The sequence below is a fragment of the Crinia signifera genome, chromosome 2 (assembly GCF_055691185.1).
Source record: "Crinia signifera chromosome 2, ASM5569118v1, whole genome shotgun sequence".
Taxonomy (NCBI): Eukaryota; Metazoa; Chordata; class Amphibia; order Anura; family Myobatrachidae; genus Crinia; species Crinia signifera.
In genome coordinates this window covers 174,061,893-174,086,152 of record NC_139218.1, presented here as the reverse complement: position 1 = coordinate 174,086,152, position 24,260 = coordinate 174,061,893, and the positions used below count along the sequence as shown (strand labels likewise).

At 47.1% G+C, this 24,260-nt stretch overlaps 1 protein-coding gene across 1 annotated transcript in view; it reads right to left on the bottom strand.

The window, feature by feature from the left end:
* The window catches only part of ACACA (acetyl-CoA carboxylase alpha), a 551,747-nt gene that overhangs the window by 357,508 nt on the left and 169,979 nt on the right, over positions 1-24,260 (bottom strand). Inside the window, exon 18 of the mRNA XM_083173207.1 lies at positions 18,754-18,777. Within this exon, the coding sequence (XP_083029333.1) occupies positions 18,754-18,777 (24 nt within the window). The remainder of the gene's footprint in view (positions 1-18,753; positions 18,778-24,260) is intronic.

Sequence of the window (24,260 nt, the reverse complement as noted above, 5' to 3'; positions counted from 1 at the left end):
GCTCTGGCTTAACAACACTTTAGTTTTTTTAATGGTGTGATCCTCTGAGTTTTCTGATTTATTAGGGTATCACACCCTGCACCTACATATAGCAAAATAGACTCTCCAAACAGTAACTTGGGCACTGGTCTATAATACTATTCCAACCTGCTGCTGTGACAAAAAAGGGGATACCTGCCCCTTTAAAAGCAAAACCAAATGTATATAAAAAATGATGAAACAGCGATGGTTGGAACGTTTACAAAGTTTATTACTTAGTTCAATAATTCACATAAAATACAATAAACACACAACATTGGCCAATACTTATTAAATTCTAAAAAGACAAAAAGCAGTAAGGATCTTAAAAACTGCCGGTATATATATATATTGTCCTGATGACGGGAGGAGTCCCGAAACGCCGTTGACAAAGGCCATTAAATTGTTTTTGCTGAAGACCCAGGAGTGACGCAGTTTATTCCCTATATATATATATATATATATATATATATATATATATATATATATATATATATATATATATATATATATATATATATATATATATATATATATATGGATAGCAATTGTAAGATGGCGCCCTTTTGTTGACTTTAGTAATTAGATCAACATTGCCTTGTAGTGAATTGTAAAACAAGCAAAATAAAGTCCAAAAATCATATACATTGGTAGGCTGTGTCTACAATGGGACAATTTTGTTTAGGTTCTTGTGAGAATTCAGAGGTACACTGTCACTTTAAAACGTATCTTTTTCATTCATGCCAATGGTGGTCACTGGGACAGTGGGGTGTGGGTGGAGCTTCAGCTACAGGCACCAAGTAGAATAGAGTTCTTCAAGTGCAGCCCAGGCTCCTCCTCCTCCACGCCCCTACAGGCTTCGTTTTTTCTTGGTGCCTCAAGGCACAGGTACCATGGGACAGGGCTCCGTGCCCTGTCTGATTTCTTCATTTTTATTTTTTCTCTTTTACACGGAGACAGCGTTACGCTGCTCCCCCGTGGCTGGCAGCGGCGCGCTGACTTCCATAGCCAGACCCGCCGCTCTCCTCATGACACGGAGGACGCCGCGCTCCACCACAGGTAAGCGGGCCCTCCATGTGAGGTGACGCGCGCACCTTTTAAGTGCGCACCGCTAGCGGTAGAGTCACCGGGCGGGGTGCAGCCCGGGTGACCCTGGCAGTGGCACCCAGTCCTTTCTGCGCGGCCACTAGACCACCAGGGAGCCGTACTGTGGAGCGCCATTTTTGTTAATGGCGCAGGGCACTGATGGTTCCAGGGGAGGCGGGACCTTGATCCACAGCTCCCCGCCTCCACGCTCAGAGCGGCATAACGCTGGTTTCCCGTCTGAGCTTAGCTTCCCCACGCCCCAGCAGCGTACTGAAGACGCCATTACGCGGGGCTACACGGTGGGAGAAGTGCACCAGAATCCCTGCTCCTCTACACGCTACAGGAACAGGTTTTTCAGCAGCCCTCTGTACCTCAGTATTTAACTGAGAGTCAGAGAGTATAGTGTCTTTTTCCTACTGTCATCCATCTGTATACCTTTATAGTTTCAGAGGGTGTTACTGTCCACTGTATTATTGTTACTCAGTGCACACAGGGCTGTCTGTGTTAACATGTCACAGAAAAACCCCAAAGCAAAGCCAGCTAGGGATTCACCTAAACTGCATGCTTATACATGCGCTAACTGTAAGGAGAATTATTCCTCCATACAGGAGCAAGCTGATTTGTGTGAACGCTGTTCTGCACAGGACTCCCTGGGGGGCCCCTCAGTCCCAACACATGGGGAACCCAGTTGGGCTTCCACTCTCTCAGCAGCCATGAAGGAGTTAGCAACTCAGTTAGCTGCAAACAGAGAGTCTGCTGCGAAGCCATTGCCAGCTCAGCCTGCTGTTGCTGCATCAGAGCCATCCTGGGTACAGGGTTTATCCTCCTCTGTTCAGGATTTAGTCCAGGTGTCTGCTTCTCTGCAGTCTGCATTGAGGGCTCCACCTAAACGCAAAGCACAGGCCCCTTTAGCTTCTAATCAATCAGATGCTGGGGATGACTTGGACGACCAGGTGGGGGTCGACACAGACGATGATCCTGACATAGATGATGTCGACATAGATGAACCTGACAAGGAGGAAAGGATGACCCAGTCCAGAGTAGACTCCTTAGTTAAGGCTGTTAGGATGTCTCTCAATATTCAGGACACCCAGGCCACAACACCTGACACACTTCTTTTTAAAAAGAAAAAGAAGGAGTTGGCTCTTTTTCCCTCAAATTCAGACTTAAATGAGGTTTTATCTGAGGCGTGGCAACACCCTAACAAAAAGTTTTTAGTGTCCAAACGCCTGATTTCCTTCTTTCCGTTCGCGCCAGCGGACCGTAAGAAATGGGAGGAGCCTCCACAGGTTGATGCTCACGTGGCCCGCCTAGTTAAGGCTACTACCCTTCCCATTCCTACAGTGGCCTCTCTTAAAGATCCTACTGATAGGAAGATTGAGCACTGCCTAAAGTCTGTGTTTTCCAATGCTGGCGTGTCAGCAAGACCGGCTATGGCTTCAGCCTGGGTGGCAAAGGCGATTGCAGCTTGGGCTGACTCCCTACAGGAGCAGATATCCTCAGGTACACGTCGCTCCGAATTGTTATCAACGGTGGACCTCATTAGGGAAGGGGCCACATACCTGGAAGAGGCAGCGATAGATGCAGCGGCCCTCTCCTCAAAAATTTCTGCCTCTTCAATTGCTGCCCGACGTGCACTGTGGCTGCGCACTTGGAACGCAGATTCTGATTCCAAAAAGGCATTAGAGGCCCTTCCATTTTCAGGGGAGGTACTGTTCGGCTCTGAGCTGGACAAGATTGTAGCCACCATTGCTACGTCCAAAACAGCTTTTCTGCCTTCGGCACCAGCTAGGCCTAGATCTCAGTCCTTTCGGACCTTCCGTCCACAAGGGAGACCCAGGGGTCAGCCTTCATCAAGGGCGCAGCCCGCTTCAAGGCGTCCATCCGCTCCCAAGACCAAACAGTCCTGGGCGGGTCGCCGTCAGGCCCCTAAACAGGCCGACAAGCCCTCAGCATGAGGATCAGGCGGCCCACCAACCACATCAGGTGGGCGGTCGCCTGTTGTCATTTGCCGGGGTTTGGCAGGCCACTACCACCGACAGGTGGGTAAACACCATAGTGGCCCAGGGTTACTCCCTCTCTTTTCAGGGGCGTCCGCCATCTCGGTTTTTAACAACAAGCATGCCCCGGGAGAAGGACAGAGCGGCTGCTCTGACCAGCTCCATTCACTCCCTGCTGGCAGCAGGGGTCATAGTGCCTGTCCCACTTTCTCAGCGAGGAGCAGGTTTCTACTCAAGCCTGTTCCTGGTGACAAAGCCGGACGGGTCATTCCGACCCATCCTCAACTTGAAGGGCCTGAACAAACACCTCTGCATTCCCAAGTTCAGGATGGAGTCCCTCAGGTCTATCCTCCAAGCTCTGGAGCCGGGGGACTTCATGGCATCCCTGGACATCCAGGATGCCTACCTCCATGTGCCAATTCGGTCGGACAGCCAGTGCTACCTCAGGTTTGCAGTCAGGAGCAACCACTACCAGTTTATAGCCCTCCCCTTCGGGCTGTCGACCGCGCCACGAATCTTTACAAAGATTATGGCCACCATGGCAGCGGCCCTGAGGGCCCAGGGCGTTCATCTACTACCATATCTGGACGACCTCTTGGTACTAGCTCAATCCGCACAGACACTCCAGGGGCATCTGGAGCTAACGGTTTCCCTCCTGCAGACCCACTGCTGGCTCATAAATTGGAAAAAGTCCTCAACAACCCCATCACAGCGGATGGTGCATCTCGGAGCCGTGATAGACACAAAAACCCTCAGGGTTTACCTGCCGGAGGACAAGTGGATACTCCTCAGAGACCTCCTCAAGCTCTTCCTGAAACAGCACAGAGTCTCGGTGCACTTGTGCATGAAAGTCCTAGGCAAGATGGTCTCTTGCTACGACATGGCGGAATTTGCGCAGTTCCATTCCAGGCCACTGCAGAGGGAAATGCTGCGTCACTGGAACCGTTCCCAACCAGGCCTAAAGTCACAGACCTTTGTTCTGTCCAGGCAGACACGTCTGTCGCTCACATGGTGGCTCAGTCCTCTAAACCTTCAAAAAGGGCGCCAGTTTATCATCCCTCAGTGGGTGATGTTAACGACGGACGCCAGCCTCCGAGGGTGGGGAGCTGTTCTGGCAGAATACTCCTTCCAAGGCCGTTGGTCAAGGGAGGAGGCGCTGCTCCCAATAAACATACTGGAGCTAAGAGCCATCCTGCTAGCCCTCAAGTCGGCAGGCCCTCTGATTCACTCCAAACCGGTGAAAATACAATCGGACAATGCCACTGCGGTGGCATACGTCAACCACCAGGGGGGGACCAGGAGCCTAGCTGCCATGAGGGAGGTAACATCCATTCTGCAGTGGGCAGAACATCACCTGTTAGCCTTGTCAGCGGTACACATCCCAGGGGTTCAGAACTGGGAGGCCGACTTTCTGAGCCGCCAGGAGGTACAGTCAGGCGAATGGGGGCTCCACGAGGACGTGTTCCAGGAACTAGTCAACAGATGGGGTCTCCCGCAAATAGACCTAATGGCCTCAAGCGTCAACAAAAAGTTACCCCGCTACGGGGCTCGCTCAAGGGACCCACAGGCATATCTGGTGGACGCCCTGTCGGCTCCATGGCCATTCTCCCTGGTATACATCTTTCCCCCAGTAGCACTGCTTCCAAGAGTCCTCAGGCGCCTCAAACAAGAAGGGACCACAGCAATCCTTCTAGCCCCAGACTGGCTCCGCAGAGCCTGGTACTCGGACCTTCGGGAGATGTCTCTGCAGCCACCTTGGAGGCTGCCAGCTCGTCCGGACTTGCTAGTACAGGGACCATGCCTTCATCCGAATCTAGGCAGGCTAGCTTTGACGGCGTGGCTCTTGAAACGGAAGTCTTAAGAGAGAAAGGTTTTTCTTTACCGGTCATAAAAACAATGATAGCAGCAAGGAAACCGGCTTCTTCCCGGATCTACTATAGAATCTGGAATGCCTTTTTCGCCTGGTGTGCAAAGAAGAACCTTCCGCCTAGGGAGTTTCGTCTTTCCAGGATCCTGGCCTTCTTGCAGGCGGGCCTGGATTTGGGCCTTAGGTTGTCCTCCTTAAAGGTCCAGGTTTCCGCTCTCTCTATTTTGTTTCAGCGGAAATTAGCAAAGAGGATGGCTATACAGACCTTTTTACAAGGCGTCCTTCACATACAGCCTCCCTTTGTGCCCCCAATCCAGCCTTGGGACCTCACAGTGGTACTCTCAGCACTGCAAAAACCACCGTTTGAGCCTCTAGAATCTGCAGAGCTCAGGTGGCTAACTTGGAAAACGGTGTTCCTACTGGCTATTTCTTCAGCCAGAAGAGTTTCGGACCTGTCAGCATTATCCAGTGCATCTCCGTATCTGGTGTTCCACCCGGACAGGGCAGTCTTAAGAACTAAAAAGGAGTTCCTGCCCAAAGTTATTTCCAGTTTTCACATAAACCAGGATATTGTTGTTCCTGCCTTCTCCCAGTTGGAGGACTCCCCAGAGTTACGCTCTTTGGATGTTACAAGAGCTTTAAAGGTTTACGTTAATAGGACTCAATCCTTACGCAAGACAGAGGCCCTGTTCGTGCTCTATGATGCAAACAAGAGAGGTTGGCCGGCAACGAAGCAGACATTGGCTCGATGGTTGCGGCTAACTATAAAACAGACTTATGTATCTTCTAATAAGCCAGTTCCATCCTCTGTCAGAGCCCACTCCACGCGTTCGGTAGCAGCCTCTTGGGCGGCTCATCAGGGAGCCTCATCAGAACAGTTGTGTCGCGCGGCCACTTGGTCCTCTCCACACACCTTTTTAAAATTTTACCATTTTGACACGTTCGCCAGGGCAGATTCTGCTTTTGGACAACGCGTCATCAGTGCAGCTCAGGTGCGTTCCCTCCCGTAAAAGGGACAGCTTTGGGACGTCCCACTGTCCCAGTGACCACCATTGGCATGAATGAAAAAAGGGGATTTTGGTCCTACCTGTAAAATCCTTTTTTCTGAATCCATGGTGGACACTGGGCGCCCGCCCTCGCACACTGATCTACAGTAATGGGGGTCGGCTTACACCTTCCTGAAACTTATTCTTCCTTCGGGTTGCTGGTTTCTTTCTTATTTCTCTTCCTTTTCCTGTACCTTGCGGGTAAGCTGTTGAACAAACTGAAGCCTGTAGGGGCGTGGAGGAGGAGGAGCCTGGGCTGCACTTGAAGAACTCTATTCTACTTGGTGCCTGTAGCTGAAGCTCCACCCACACCCCACTGTCCCAGTGTCCACCATGGATTCAGAAAAAAGGATTTTACAGGTAGGACCAAAATCCCCTTTTCAATTGTAGTGTCAACGTAGATGCCTCTTATTTGTTTCAGATTGTTAAGCCTTTAAAAGATTAAAGAATTGATTGACAGCTCCATGTTTGTGTTTTTTTTTTTAAAAGGACCCGTTGAGCCGTTTTATCTAAAATCTGGGTGAATTTTCAAATAGAGTGTTCTGTCAATGCTGGATTAAAACATGAACAAATGTACTTCGTACAGAGTCTAGGATTATTCAAAATGCAGTCCTTGCCTTCTGGAGATGTGTCCTGTTTGAAAGACTCTGCAGGAGTATATATTTTCACTTCACTGAACCTCACATCTATAAAGGGACAGTGAAAATTATTGTCTGAACCGAGACCTCAATTCTACACTAGCAGTGTCAATTTTTAAGTGCAGATCGCTCTGCCCTAAACGGAGTACACCGGGCAGAAAGGACCCAACCATGAAGGGCCAATGATGGTATGCAGAACGTACCCATAATTGACCACTCAGTGCTGTCCGTGTGAATCTATACGGCTAAAAATCTGTGACAGGAAAGAAAAGACCCCAAACACTAGTGTAACCCCTAACAGTGGAGTTTCATAACTAAAATGCGCCTCAAAGTTTATAGAGGATCTGGTGTATCGACGTCCTGTTGGGATATACATTATGCAAAAGAATTGCGAGAAATTTGTCAATAACATCTGCGAACCCCTGATGAAGTCCACTGCAGGGACGAAACGCATTGGGAACGTTTGTTTGCTAGTCTGAAAATTTCTTAAACACAACATTCAAGTTTTTATGGTCTGAAAAAAGCACCATTATTGAATGAGAAGATTAAAAGAGACTTTTTAATAAATGTTTATTAAGTATTGAACTTTACTTTGATTTACTACCAATATAACTAAAGGCTACCATAGAACCAATTATCGAGGGTTCAAACAGGGGCGCTAACTCACAACTGCTATCCACATTCCCTTTCCCCCATCCAACAGGGGTTCTTGTAAGTCCGGCAGCTGAGATTTAAACACCAATTAGAAATTGGCGCGAAACAAGAGTCTGCTTCCTATATCTATCTATATATATATATATATATATATATATATATATATATATATATATATATATAGGGCACTTCAAGACGCCCCAATACACAGTTTACCGACATAGAGACACATACGTCGGCCAGTGACTCGGATGCCCCGTCTACATCAGGGCAAGAGACACAATATCTGAACAGAGCTGACCGCACTAGACGCCCTCCAAAAAACCTGCAATACCCACCCGGAGGGGTGGGAGAAAAAAAAAAAAGGAGGGGCAAAAATTAACAGGATCTGTTATTTACAATCTATCCAAACACCAACTCTCCCCGGCTGAAATCACCTTGCTCAATAAAGGACTTTCTTTTGTGCCCACTCTAACCCAGGACAACTTTGGGTGGCAGGTAGATCTATTTAAATTGGGCAGGCAATTAAGGTTAAGAGATCATTTTCAGAGGTTCCCTACCCAGCCTAGCCAAAGAATGGAAGGCACGACCAGCACTCTGAAGAGTCGCAGTACCTTCGACCCACCTACCTTAAATGCCTCAATTAACACTTTTATGCGTGTGCTCAAAAGGGATACATGCCCTTATATGAAGAAACAGAAGATCTCCTACCATAATATAAGCAAACCAGAGAAGGAAGCCATCAAAACTCTCCAGCAAGACAAAGACCTTATTATAAGGGCAGCTGACAAGGGGGGAGGCATTGTGCTATTGGACTATACATATTATACAAAAGAAGCACTCAATCAATTGTCTGACTCTGCCTGTTATCTACCTCTTGACCGTGACCCCACTTGGGGATTCAAAAGAGAAATTGACAGTATCATCCAGCTTGGCATGGCAAATCTCTACATCAGTAAGGAAACTGCTGACTTTCTAACCCAAGCACACCCGATAATTCCCATTCTTTATACGCTCCCCAAGGTGCACAAATCCTTGGTGGAACCCCCTGGCCGGCCCATCATCTCAGCCAGGGGCTCTCTGTGCCAACCCCTCTCACAGCTAGTTGACTTTCATCTGCAGCCCGTGGTACAGAACACAGAAAGTTTCATCCAGGACACGTCCAACTTTCTGCGCAAACTGAATGACGTCAGTGACCTACCACCTAATACCCTGTTGGTAACATTGGATGTTTCTAGTCTCTATACTAGTATCCCACATGAACTAGGGATACAAGCCAGCAAAGACATGATTATTAACAGCGGACACTACGCTGGACCACCAGTGGAATACATCTCTCTACTGATGGGGATCATCCTGAATAAAAATTATTTTTTTGTTTCAGAATCGGTTTTACCTGCAGCGCCAAGGGACGGCGATGGGGTCCAACATGGCCCCATCCTACGCCAACCTTTTCATGGCTACCTTTGAGAAACAGCATATCAGTGGCAATCAGCGTTTCAACAAATTCATCAAAATGTACGTAAGGTACATCGACGACCTATTTTTCCTATGGACAGGAGGCGAATCAGAACTGCTATTGTTCATAGACTACCTCAATGCTTTACCAGGCACGATACGCTTTACAAACAGTTTCAGTCACCATTCAATCAGTTATCTGGACGTCATGATCACCCTAAATAACGGCATTCTATCCACAAAGATCTTCACAAAAACGACTGACAAGAATTCCTTGCTCCATGCAGACAGCTTTCATCCACAGGCGTTGAAAAAAGGTCTACCCTACTCACAACTACTAAGAGTCTGTAGGGTTAACTCAGACCCAGATACCCTCCCAGAGGCTCTAACACAGATGTGTGGTCGCTTTCTAGAAAGGGGATACACCAAGCATGATGTGGATGAAGCGATGTCCAGGGTGTCCCTACTCAATAGGGATGAACTGCTCAAGATCAAACCTGTCAGCTCGAACAAAACGGACAGACTCAAATTTTGTAGCACCTTCACGGTGGCCTCGAAGTTTGTGAAAAAAAACATCCTTGAGCACTGGCATCTTTTGGCAAGTGACCCTGTACTACAACCAACACTACATACTCCCCCTAGGTTTGCCTACAGAAGAGGCCCAAACCTTAAAGATATGCTGGTGGTTACGGATCCATCTTGCAACATAGTTAAGCCGACCAGCTGGCTTACCCGCAAGAATGGGGTATACAGATGCTCTGGATGCACCAATTGCCCATTCCTCATGACAGGTGATACTTTCACCAACCCAGCCAATGGGGAAAAGTTCACTATCAGACATAAACTGGACTGCAACAGCAGATACCTGATCTACGCCCTCCTATGTCCTTGCCAAATGATCTATGTGGGCAAGACGATTAGGACTGCCAAGGAACGAATAGGTCAACACAGGTCGTCAATTAAGAAAAGTCTGCTACCAACGACAGAAAGTTTGGACCTCAAAAACCTACCTGTTGCTCGACACTTCCTAGAGAAAAGACACACCATTGGTCAGCTGAGATGTTTCCTCATTGACCATATACCCCCCCTACGGAGAGGGGGTGATCGTGAAAAATACTGCTCCAGAGAGAGCTGAGATGGATCTATCGCTTAAAAAAAAAAAAAAACATGTTCCGGAGAAAACCTCATATTCACAACTGAAACCATGGAAATGGGTCATTTATCAGGGATTTTTTCTTTTACTAAGCTAAAGTATATTAATAAACCACCTTAAGACATCATGACATCATTTTAACTAGATCGGAGCATCTTCACAGTTTTCGTCATTTTCACCAAAAAAGTGAAACTTCAGGCCTCTTCCAGAACAAAAGATGTTGACCCAGATCAAAAAGCTTTTGCACATCAACCTCCCCCCCGAGGCCTTGGCGTCTCTTCCCCCACCTGTTAAAAGACCCTACGGCCAAAGCAACAATCTTAAATGCTATCAAATCTTATCTCTCTAACAATTCCCCACAGGAAACGTCTATCACCAATCATTGGTGTGCCCTTAAGGCAGTTACGAGAGGAGCAGCTATACAGGCTGGCTCATATCTCAAACGCAGTTCCATTAAGGCCCAGCAAGATTTAGAGACCAAACTATCGAAGCTAGAAACTCAAAATAAAACAGCCCCATCTAGAGCCTTGAAATTGGAAATATCAAATATCCGTAATCAAATCCAAAAAATCCTCTTAGCCCGTACACAACTAGCCCTGAACAGAATGCGCCATAAATATTACCTGTCCAGTAATAGATCGGGTAGAATGCTTGCCCGCAAACTGCGAGCTCAACAAGCCAAAAACAGAATCAGACAAATCATTACCCCTACCAAAGAGAAACTTTTAAACCCAAAGGACATCGCTAACCAGTTCGCTAAGTACTACTCTCAGCTCTATAATCTTTCATCTGATACCTCCACACCACAACCCACCAACATCACAATTTCTTCCTTCCTAGACAATATACAGCTCCCATCCTTAAAGCCGGAACAACTAGAAGCCCTCAACGCCCCATGGTCTGAATCAGAGATCCAATCTGCCATAAGATCCCTCCCCCGCAACAAAGCGCCAGGCCCAGACGGCTTCACAACCGACTTTTACATCACATTCAAAGACCCGCTAACCCCACTTCTAACAAACCTCTTTAATGAACTATCCTCCCTAGGCTCCTCCCCAAAGGAACTACTAGAAGCCCGTATAGTGACCATCCCCAAACCAGGGAAGGACCCGGCTTTCTGCCAGAATTATCGTCCTATAGCACTGTTAAATTGTGATATTAAATTATTTGCCAAACTAATGGCCCTCCGCATTAATCAGTATCTACCGTTGCTGGTGCACCCGGACCAGACAGGCTTTGTCCCGGGAAGACAGGCCTCTGACAATACAAGGAGAGTATTCAACCTGATCGACTCTCTTACTGAAAAGCAAGATCTCCTTCTCCTATCCCTCGATGCTGAAAAAGCTTTCGATAGGCTGAATTGGAAATACATGCAAGAAGTGCTCACACGCTTTGGCTTCAGGGACCGAATTCTCAATTCGATCCTGACGCTCTATAGTTATCCCACGGCCCGGGTGCTCAGCAATGGATTCTTGTCAGATCCCTTTAATATCACGAATGGCACCAGACAGGGTTGCCCCCTTTCTCCCTTGATTTTCGCCCTTTCAATAGAGCCCCTAGCCATTACTATACGCAATGACCACAATTTCCCCGGTCTGCAGATAGGCCCACATTGTCATAAGTTAAGCCTTTTTGCCGACGATGTTCTGCTTTTCGTGACCAACCCTGTTAGAACTCTCCCATACCTCCACACGATCTTAGACTCCTATAGCGCAGCATCATACTATAAGCTAAATACTACTAAGACGGACGCTCTCCCGATTAACCTCTCAAGACACCTACCCCAATTAAAATCACTCTACAAATACAACTGGCAAACTGAAGCGATAAAGTACCTGGGCATTCACATCCCCGCGAGCACACCCAATGTTTTTAATGTCAACTTCACCCCCCTCCTTGAAACGTTGTCTACCCTAACAAAATCCTGGGTATCCTACGACATTTCCTGGATGGGACGTATGGCTGCCTTTAAAATGACACTACTCCCTAAACTAATGTACTTGTTTCGCACTATACCATACACAATCCCTAAAAAATTCTTACGACTTGGCACGTCCATTCTGTTAAAGTATGTGTGGTCGACAAAACCCCCAGCAATTGCCCACTCCAGAATGTCCCTACCTAGGGCATTTGGCGGCCTGGACCTTCCCGACCTAGCTAGTTACCATACAGCATGCCTCCTAGCCCCGCTCAAATGTTACACGGACACCGTTTCCGCCACAGGATGGGTGTCCATAGAACAAGCCAAGACCCCTCAAATCCCTCTTGCAGATCTAATCAGAATTCCAAAACAAGCCAGACCTACCCATCTACCACTACTCCCATCCACCAAAGCCTCTCTGCGAGCATGGGATGGACTACTTGTCAATCTATCTAGCTCGACGAACGTCATACCCACCATTTCCATTACGACAGTAGCCAAATTAATCCCAAACCTCAATCTAAACTCATGGAAAACCCTGGGCATCAACACCCTGGGAGACTTGTTAGAATCCCACTCCTTGCTACCATTCTCCACCCTACAACGCCAATATTCCATTCCCCCCTCCGAACACCACCACTACCTACAAGTAGCACACTGGTGGAAGGCCCTCTTCTCTCCCTATACCCCCCCAGATGCTACATCTCAGACACTTCTATCCAGACCTTTTATGACAGGAACTAAAGGCGACATCTCCTTTTGGTATAGAGCCTTAGTAACCCCCTCTGTTTTCTCCAAAACATCCCCCCACGAGAAATGGGAATCAGACCTAGGCGTGACCTTCTCGCCCCTGCAATGGCGTCAAATTTTTCACACTTCCTATGCAATGTCCCGATGCTTAAATCATACGGAAATGCACATCAAACTAATTATTAGATTATATCTAACCCCAGATCGTCTGCACACCTTCTGGCCATCCTGCTCTAATAAATGTTGGAGGCTATGCGGATGCATTGGCAACATCTACCACATTTTCTGGACCTGCCCAGTAATCCAACAGTATTGGTCTGAGGTCTTTAACTTGATATCTACAGTGTTGAAGATGACATTAACTCCGGACCCATCCCTCGCCCTGTTCCACGTTTACCCTCAGACTGTCCCCCCTAGGGATAGATATGTTCTAGGTCACATCCTTATAGCTGCCCGAGCCAACCTGGCCCAACATTGGAAACAACCCTCCCCTCCACCCCTTCTCCAGGTAGTCATGAAGACGAATCATCATTTCCTTATGGAAACTAACTTCGTCCCATTTGTCTCCTCACCCACCTCCCCCCATATGCGTTGGCTCCCGTGGCACACACACATAGCAGAAGGTGAAGGTGCTGCACATTTCCCCCCTTCCCACTCGGTGGATCCATGTCAGCTTAACCTAAATGAAACCCCAGAGAGCTCAGAATAACCTAATATGCCTGGCTAATTCACCCTGCCAGTTAATATCCTCCCTACGGGAAAATGTATGACCGGGGGTTTGTGACTGGTTAGTTAAATGTTCTGATTTCATTTGACAACGTTACCAGAAGATATTGCTGTCTGCTTGTTTCTTTTATGTATGTAATATTTAGGTTTTAGATATATACATCTATATTATTCGCTCTGCGTAGCGAAACACACTGTATAATGGATATGTTTGTTACCCGATCCCCCCTTCCCTACCCCCCCCCCCCCCAAATGTCCCCTTTTTCTTTTCTGTTCCCCGTATTAAAAATCTGTCACAATAAAAATGTATTGATGGAAAAAAAAAAAAGCTTTTGCACGTTTCTTATTCAGGTCAAGTCACAAGTTTCCCACACTAGCCAATTTTGAATTTCTCAACTTCAGTTTTTTCACTCCGCCCTTATATTATATATATATATATATATATATATATATATATATATATATATATATATATATATATATATATATATATATATATATATATAGACATTGTAGGGGCTCTGCACACACTAAATTAACTGATAATAAATAGTAGAGATTTGGTTCATGAATTGATCAATGCATTTAAGCCCGCATTACTGACAAGTATGTTGGTAGCTGCTCACCTATAAAAGCAAAGTGTGCTGTGAGCTTCAGACCAGATAGCATGCCTGGAATCAAACATTGATGTGATAGGCTTAAATGCATTGAACAATTCATGAACCAAATCTACACGATTTATTATCAGTTAATTTAGTGTGTGCAGAGCCCCTACAATGTCTGTTTAAACAATGTGGTCACAAGCCATAGGGCACCCCAAAACTAGGAAAGGTGAGTGTATATATCAGGGTTGCCGACCCTCCCGGAATTTGCGGGAGTCTCCCGAAAATCGGGTCCTTCCTCCCGGCCCCCGGAAGGGTGGGCAACCCTCCCGGAATCAGGGGGACCCCCACTGAGCCCCCCGATCGCGGCATTTATATGCCGCAATCCGCGGGTCTCAGGGGAGGGGGCGGAGCTAAAACGGCACATTCGTGTCGTTTTAGCCCCGCCCCCTCCATGGATATCAGTTATTTAGGCTATTTACCGTAATGGGGCGGGGCTTAATGACGTCATGGTTAAGCCCCGCCCCCAAAATGCGTAATGAAAGATTCCTCTCCGGGCTTCTCCCGGAGAGGATTTTTTGAAAGTCGGCAACCCTGGTATATATTGTATATATACATATATCAACAATAGTGTCTTCAGCGCTCCCTGGCTGGACTTCAGAGAGCACACACATTCAGGAGAATAACAGGGAATACTTTCCAATTTCGTTTGGTCCAACCGATACACAACTGGGAATTTATATACTGAAAAGGTTGTTGAAAAAATAGTTTGTCTATTGGAACTGTGAATATCTGTATGTACTGGAGCGGTTTCACATTATATTGGGTCTCCAATATATAGGTGCAGCAGCACTCAAAGACGTTTTTTCCTCTTTTAATATATTAAGGTATGTATCACTGTAAAGGACTGAGTTCAGTTTTTCCTGCATCCAGTAGGACAAATATTCAGAGCCTAATTAGGCGTTTAATGTATAGGAGAGAAGAAAAACCCTGATGAAGTCTCCAAGTGAGACGAAACGCGTTGGGTTCTGACTTAAAGCTCTGTGAAAATAAAAAGAAACACAGGTATAGATCTGGCACTCCTGCAATAGTAATAAATGTTGTTTGTTTTGTAAATTAACACTGAGGCACTGTATCATGTTTTGTAGTTACTCTGCTCCGTCACATAACCCCGATCCCCGGCAGCTGCACACAAGCCGGTCATAGTGGGACTTGAGTTTCCCCGCTCCATAGCAACCTTATGCTTGCGTTCCAGAGCAAGCTCTGCAGCGTCCACTCGTGTGACCACTTCCTGGCTGCGTGTCAATTCCGGCCAACGATCTCCGGCATCTCAGCAGAATGGGAGGAGGGGGGACAGATGGTGAGAGTGACACCCTATATATGTAAGCACTTTACTTTTATATTTGTCTCACTTGCACTTTGAAAAAGGGGCGATAGCCCCGAAACGTTGGCTTTTGCATTGAAATAAATGCTCTTATTTTGACCACTTATCAAGACCTTGGAGTGCCGCAGTTTGTTTTAAACCATATATATATATATATATATATATATATATATATATATATATATATATATATATATATATACATATATATATATATACATATATATATATATAGGGAGTTTGCGGCCCGGCACTCCACTGTCTGGTCAGCTGCCCCGGTGCCCTTCCACAGAGGGATGGGTATAGTAGAAATAACGGATGGCACTCAGGAGTCTTGTAAAACGTGCTGTATTTAGCTGTGCAAAAAAGAGACCAACGTTTCGGGGTGTGTACCCCTTTGTCAAGGTGCTAGTGAGAACAAAAAACAACTGCAAGGTGCTTACCTTATAAAGGAGTGGGTGGATTAGGGTTCGCGCCGTCCAGCGCCGATCACCTGTAGCCGTGCCGTCTCCCCGCCGGAAGGACAGGGGCTTCAACTGGAGATACGTCACATTTGCGCTCCATGCAGACAATCCCGGAGCGCAAATGTGACGTATCTCCAGTTGAAGCCCCTGTCCTTCCGGCGGGGAGACGGCGCGGCTACAGGTGATCGGCGCTGGACGGCGCGAACCCTAATCCACCCACTCCTTTATAAGGTAAGCACCTTGCAGTTGTTTTTTGTTCTCACTAGCACCTTGACAAAGGGGTACACACCCCGAAACGTTGGTCTCTTTTTTGCACAGCTAAATACAGCACGTTTTACAAGACTCCTGAGTGCCATCCGTTATTTCTACTATATATATATATATATATATATATATATATATATATATATATATATATATACACGGCAGAACGCCACGGCACTCCAGACAATAAGATAGTACAAAACCTTCTTTATTGAAGCACAGCAATCAAAAACAGCAACGTTTCGATACTACATGTATCGTCTTCAGGCTAGCGTTCTGCCGTCTATACATTTCCCTGCTAAAGGCACCCAGCGAAGCAACATCTAAGGTGGCTGTGCCGGGCACCAAAGCCGTCTATATATACATATATAAACGAAGTCATCGTGACGAAACGCGTAGGGACTTGGCACAGCGTCGATCAGACCAGCGAGAGTCCGGAGGAGTGTAACCTCTCCCTGTACCAGACGCCGAGAAGTCTGTGTATACATGCTTTTACATTGCGGCAATTTGGAGCCGCCACCTTTGGTAACGTTATTTTATTCATCTACGTGTTCAAAATAAATTCAAACCTTTTAAAGATATCTGCACTATGAAGCGATAGTTTTGTCTATCTCTATAGAATACATAGATATATATATATATATATATTTTTTTTTTTGTGGTGTAGCTAGGTGCCATGATGCCCGGAGCAAGGGCATGTTTCACGCCCCCCCCCCCCCCCCATTTGTAGTAGGCTGAGCACTTGCACTGTGAAAAGGGGGCGTGGCCTAACATTACACCATAAACTGTAATGCCCATTGCATATTTTAGCAAACTTTGTAATACCCATTACACATAAAGCCACACGCCGTAATGCCAATTACACATAAGGCCACACATGATGCCCATTACCTACTATATAACAAACCGTAATGCCCATTTAAGCCTACTGATAGGAACAACCTATTACACTTTTCAAGACAAAGAATTTAAGTTACATAACACAAGGTTGATGCCTTGGGGCTGCCATTTGTAAACTAGGATGTATACACTGTATATGTGTAACCAGTCAATTCTTGATTACTGGGGACAGTCTGACACAGGGAGACCCCTTAAGATTACGTTTTCACTTAATTGTAACCCCAAATTCACCATTTATAAAATTTTATGTCCATGTGGCATGAGTAATATCGGGAAAACAGAGCGAGCTTTTAAAGAGCGCATGGCCTTTAAAAGCTTTAAATAGCAACAGAGACCCCAATATTCAGAGAAGCCTTGATGCATGGCTTAGGGGCTTACCCTTGTATTTGCAAATATATTTAATCAAGATCTCTGAGTCCTACTACCGTGTGTTTTTTACATCTGGTTACGAATATCCTTCGATGTGTGCTGGGGGAACCAATTAATTTTTTTACACAGAATTACCCCTGCCTCTCATCCACCTGAGTTATATAACTAAATTGTGCATCAGCCAGAATGTGTGTGTGCGCGCGTGTTTATATATACATACATACACACACACACACTTCTAGGAGGGTGGAAAAAGTTAGTAGACAGACAAATCTCATGAAGTAACCCATTGTTTATATACACAGAAGAACTTTGAAATTCAGGTGGCGGTGGGTATAACATGGGGTAACCTTGTGATACTACACCCTAAACTGAAATAAATATTACAGTATGTTTACTTTAATGCACTTTAACTTCCCTAAAAGGCTTTAGTTTTAGATTGATAAATTGGTACTCTTTACCTAGAAGGGCGCCCACGATTTTGATCATGGGCATCGCATGTAAAAAAATTGCGTCCGTGGCTTCGCATGCAACCAAAAAAATCGCATGCGATGCGATCGACGCGGTTTTACATAGGGAACAATGTTAAATGGGTCAATTGACCCGATTTAACATTGGGAACAATGTTAAATGGCCCACAGACCCCAAATAGCAGCCCTGGGCCCCCCAATTGTTAACGCCACCCCACGATCAACGTGAACCCGAAGCGTGGCGAGCGCAGCGAGCCCGCGAGGTGCGGTGGTACGCGTCCTCCGACCTTTTCATACCCCCACTATCCACGTCGGCGTGGAGTTGAGAATAGATAGTGTGGCGAGCGCAGCGAGCCCGAAGCGTGGCGAGGGGACGCGGATACCTGTGAAGCCCGCAAAGGGACGTGTTTACCTGTGAAGGTATCCGTGTCCCCTCACCATGCTTCGGGCTCGGTGGCTCGCTGCGCTCGCCAGACTATCTATTCTCAACTCCACACCGACGCGGATAGTGGGGGTATGAGGTCGGAGGACGCGTACCGCCGCCCCTCGCCACGCTTCGGGTTCATGTTGATCGTGGGGTGGTGTTAACAATTGGGGGGCCCAGGGTGGCTATTTGGGGTCTGTGGGCCATTTAACATTGTTCCCAATGTTAAATCGGGTCAATTGACCCATTTAACATTGTTCCCTATGTAAAATCGCGGTAATCGTGTCGGTCGCATCGCATGCGATTTTTTGGCCGCATGCGATGCGACCAACTCGATTTACATTTTAACATGGTTTTCTATGTAAAATCGCGGGCATCGCATCGGTCGCATCGCAAATGGCATGCGATGTACATGCGATGCCCGCCCTTCAAGGTAAAGAGTACCGATAAATTTCTAAATCTCCATGTAAATTTCTATGAAAATCTCAGAATTGGTCAAATGAATTGTTTGTTTTTAACCATTATCTCAAAATATAAATTGAGAATATAAAAATGATACCTGTTCAACGTTGGGATATTCCCCCTGTAATGAAAAAAACAAAGTTACATTATTTGATAGTTAATGAAAATAATCGCAACTAGATATTGTGATAGAAACCATTTATTTACAGGTATGTTTAAAAAGCCCACACTGGATTGAAAAACATAATGTAACATATCTCGTAAGGTTCTGAAGTGCATTGATCTACACTAATGACCAAAGCATACAACAACAAAAAGAATTGTGGTAAACCAATTACTTTATAATACATAACAGCAAGTGTGCAGAGCCGCCCTCAGGGGGGATCCAGGGGTACTTGAGTCCCAGGCCCAGACAGAAATGGGGCCCGAGTGGCAGCTTTGCGGTTAGTACCGGACTGCCTAGTGCACGATATGCGGCATTGCCCCTATTGCAAAGTCCCTGGAGACTCCTTTTAGCCTACCCTGCATCCGCCAACTTAGGAGGTATGAGGTCCCTCTTCCTTAATTCAGCAGTAGACAGTCGCTAAGGCCGTTGCCCGCCACTGGCTGCTGTACATTACAAGAATGGTGACTCTTCTTACTTCCCATCCTGAGTGACCTCCGCTTCGGCTCTGCAGACAGTCACAGAGTTCCCCTCTACCTGGCACCGGCTGTCTCCTGCCAGTCACTGGGGAGGGGAACATGTTGCCCAACTCATACCGCCGTCAAAGGTGGGAGTGCCAGCAGCAGTGGAGCATGAGGAGGAAAGCTCTAGATGCTTCCCCTGACTAGATGCCTCATCGCCCAAGTAAAAGCCAGCCAAGAAGCTGGAGACGCCGGAAGATGATGCCTGTGACGTTATTAGTTGGCGACGGCAGCCTGAGCCACAAGTGGGAGGACACAGCACGCCAGGCTGTTCCTTGCTCGCTGCCATATTATGCTCAGCCTCTGAATTCACTGGGCTACATGTCTGGTGGGCTGCAGCAGGATGCAGGGAGGGAGACTGTTTATTGCTCCCCGCCATACCAGGCTGCTCTGACAGAGCGGACAAGCAGACTGTCGGGGCTGTTACTCCAGGGGCATTAGATAAAAGGTAATCTACCTTTAGGGAAGAGTAATGGAAACATTTCTGTAATGGGGTGGTGGATGTTGTAGGGGGGCGCAATGATCCAGGTGTATTGGGGGAGGGGGGGGGCTGATGTTGTGCCCAGACCTGCTTACACAGACTCCTTGAACCTGCCACTTACAACATCTGCCACACAGACATGAACTCTGCCCCTTTCCGGACCTCACCCCACACCCACTTACCCTGTCCCCTGCCTGACCTGTCCCCGCACAAACAGTCACCCTGTCCCCTGTCTATCCAGTCCCTGCATGCATTGAACCTGTCACCCACCAGATCGGTTTCCGAAGACTCACCCTGTCGAACATCAGACGTGTGGGTGTGTGAAAAAGATTACATTGGTATGGTATTGTGTGAAGCCATGTCCCTTCTTCTTACAAGGCCACACCCAGTTTCCCAGATGAGTATGAACCTGTCGTCGCACTCATTAATTACAACCCCCTCTGCAGTCCCCTATCACGGTGCCCCAATTGTCATTTTGTTCTGGATCCGCCCTTGCCGCCAGCCGCACACCAACTACCGGCCATTCCTGACATACCAGCCCACACAGCACTTCACCTTGATCTTTTTATGGAATGGTGAGATATATAATGCCCCACTTCTGCTGTAGCTCCTCCTACATTATATACAGCTCCACCTACCTATGCGCCCTACATTTTCCCTATGGGGGCCCTTCTCATTTTGTCAGTTCCGGGCCCCACAATTTGTGATGTAAGCCCTGTGTGCACTTATGCTGCATTTACACTTTTTTTAACAAAGGCATATACAGTATATTGAATAGAAGTATACTAGGTGATTCATCGCGCCCTACGGGCGCTCTTCACACCGTCGAAAGTGGCTGCGCCCTCTTAATTTGTGAACGTTTGTATTGTGAGAAATATGGTTAGAATTGTATAAAAGATGGCCTGTATTGCAACTTGAGTTATAGGTGAAATGTGTTAAATAGAGAGCATATGATTTGGAAGAGGGTATGTATTGTTTTGTTTAATTAAAAAGCGGTTACAGAGTAAGATGTACATTGATAGTGTGGAGGGTACAGTGACATTTGTGGGTGTGGGTGGGTGGGTGCATGTTGTTTAGGTGTGTGTGCAATAGTATAGTAGGTTGTTTTTGAGTCAGCGGCTTCCCACTGGCGGAGGTCACTACACAGGAAAACAGGAGGCTGGGTAGTGATAGGGGTGTGTGGGCATACGGGGGACTAAAGAGGAGCGTGGGGGACACTGTGCAGCTTCTGCCAGTGGGTGAGGGTCCAGCGTGGCAGCACAGGAGTACAGGACGGTTGCCCTAAATCAGTGTCTCCTCCTACTGGGTGGGAGTTAGGGTGCATGAGAGCAGGAGGCTGGGTGGTAAAGCATGATAGGGGAATGTGGGCAACACAGGGTGAGCGGGTCCCCACTGGCGGAAGTTACGGGGCAGGAGAACAGGTGGCAGGGCAGTGATAGAGGTGTGTGGGCATGAAGGGTAGTAAAGGTTTTTGGCTGTTGCAGAGTAGGGATAGGCATTGGTGCAGACACCATCGATGGTTGGCATTGATGGCAATTTTGCACCCTGCAATCGATAGTAGTAACATATAACTTGGATAACCATCGATTTTTGTAGCTATCGATGGTCATCCATTATATGTGACTGAATAGGCCGTGGGTCAATCAGAACTCGGTGGCGGGACTTCTGGGTGTGGGGGGGGGGGGCGGAGATATGCTCCGTCCCGGCACCTTAAAAAAAGTTGTAACTTGATCGGTTCTACTTTGCCATCGATGTAGGGAAACCAAAAGTATTCAACATCGGCTATAAACCATCGATGATTTGAAATCATTGATGGCCAATGGGCATCCCTAGAACTGGAGGAGGGTGGAGGACAGTATGCAGCTCCCAGCAGTGGGTGAGCGTCTCCTCCCACTGGGAGGGAGTGAGGGTGCATGAGAGCAGGAGGCTTTATAATAGTGGTATGTGGGCAAGACATTGATAAAAGTTGTAGCGCCGGTGCAGAGGACCGTGGGGACACTTCTGGCAGTGGGGGAACCTGCAACGCGGCAGCCAGGGCCGGATTTCCCACCTAGGGGCGGCACCTGCTTGTGGCAGTACAGGATCCCCCATTCTCACGGGGGTATGTGAAATGTGGAGCGGGGTTTCCACTGGGGGGGGGGGGGGGATTGCCGGAAGGGGGTCAGGGGGGTCTGCAAATTGCGGGAAGGGGCGGGGGTCTGTAAATCGCGGGAGGGGGCTTGAATCACAGGAAGGGGGGTCTGCAAATTGCGGGAGGGGGGTTGTGGGGGTCAATGAATTGCAGGAGGGGAGGTTGCGGCAGTCCGTGAGTCGCGGGAGGGGCGGGGGGGTGCCGTGAATCGCGGGAGGGGGATGAAGAGGGGTGCCATGAATTGCGGGAGGGGGTCTGCAAATCGCGGGAGGGGGCACGGGGGGGGACGCAAACCGAGGGAGGGGGGTGTGAATCGCGGAGGTCACGAATCGCGGGAGGGGGGTACTGGAGGTGCCGTGGGGGTCCGTGAATCGTGGGAGGGGGTCCGCAAATTGGGGGGAGGGGGTCCGCAAATCGGGGGAGGGGGCCACCGTGAATCGCGGTAGGGGGCTGGGGTCTGCAAATCGCAGGGGGGGGGGGCTAGAATTGTGGGAGGGGGGGTTGCGGAAGGGGGCGCTGTGAATTGCGGGAGGGGGGCGCGAGGGTGCCGTGAATTACGGGGGGCCCGTGAATCGCGGGAGGGGGGTCGCAGGGGGGGGGGGCAAATCGTGGGGGTGTCGTGAATTGCGGGAGGGTGGGGGGGCTGCGGGCATACCTGCTGCTCACCTGGTGGCTGTGGAGTAATGGTGGATGGTGGGCTTGTACTGTAGCCCTGGCTGGGTGGGTGGAGGTTATGTCAAGGGGGTGGGGTGTGTAGAACACTGGTCTTTTCCTTAGGGGGGGCGGGTTTGTGTATCCTGCTGGGCGGGAACGTTATACACAAAGAACACTGGTCTTTTCCCTAGAAAGGGGGGGGGGTTGAGTATCCCGCTGGGCGGGAACGTTATATACACAGGGGATAAGTGACAGATCTGGCTAAGTATATAAGATATAAGAGATACATAGAGCGATACAGCTGGGATCCAGACAACACATTTTCAGCATTTCAAAGTGTAACAAGTGTTTTTGTGTATATTTTAGGTATTGCTATTTTTTTCTTTCCATAAACCGAAAGAGTTTCTGCTGAACAGAAAGGTTTAATAAGTTCTATAGAAACTTAATGCCAACAATAACATCACATGTTAAAAATATGGGCAAAAATTTGCTGTATGCCTGGCATGAACCACATGCAACTTGAGCACCAATGCCAGTCTAGAGGCATCTTGCAATACTTTGACCTTTACATTTACTCACAAATACGGATTTTTCATTGAACACATTTTACACCTGCAATGTGGGGTGCATCTGCGCCTAACTCTCTATCTACCATAAAATGTATAAATTCAAATGTAATGAAGCAAGCACATCTTCCAATCCGAATATGCATAATAATAATTTATATTATGTGCAGCTTTACATAAATTCACATACCCAAAGCCTACAAAATAATATGGGTGACTTCCTTTATATTTACTCATTTCTACAACATCCTGTAACACTTATTAACCAGCAGGCAAAAGGAAACCACATACAGTACATATGCAAAATAAATGCTGCAAGAGGATGATTACACATCACTGTGCATTATATTAAATTCATTTTTGCATTCATTTTTGCAGGAAAAGCAGAGACTAATGGGGTGTAGAGGTGATCAGGGAGAGAGGTGCACCAATAGCACATTCACTTGCTGAGAAGTTAATGATGTAGACACAGCATTATGTATAAGTAAAGGTCTATGACATATTGAAGTATACAGGCTGTGAAATATACACACAAGTTGCAGAGAAATCAATTGAACATATGGAACGAGTATGAATATAAGAAGCCACACTTTCTTATTGTAAGGATTTCTATTAACTTACAATGCATTTAAAGGCCGAAGCAGAGTTCTCTGGGCATATTTTGCATGTTCTGCACTGCATAAGCTTAGGATAGTTCACACTACTACAGGCAATGCTCATTCATATGCAACTCAGGTGAGTCTCCACTCTTGCTGAAGGAACATAACTGGCTGGTAAGTTCAGTAAGTTTGTGTCAACATAATTGTGCGCTATTCAGGGTGTAATTAATTTGGTGCAGTGTGTGTGGGCTTCCCTGGCTGGACACAGGAGCCTGTATGCTACGCATACCTTACCCCCATTATAGATATGCCACGGTATAGGTCAATATATTTGTACATTATTAAAAACACTCAGTAAGATACTTCAATAAATCTGCTATAGTTATAATACATCTGAAACAAATCATCATCTCACATCAAGATGTATACAATAGGATAATTTATGCCTGAGCAAGGGAGAATTCACCAATCAGATCCAGTCGAGATTTT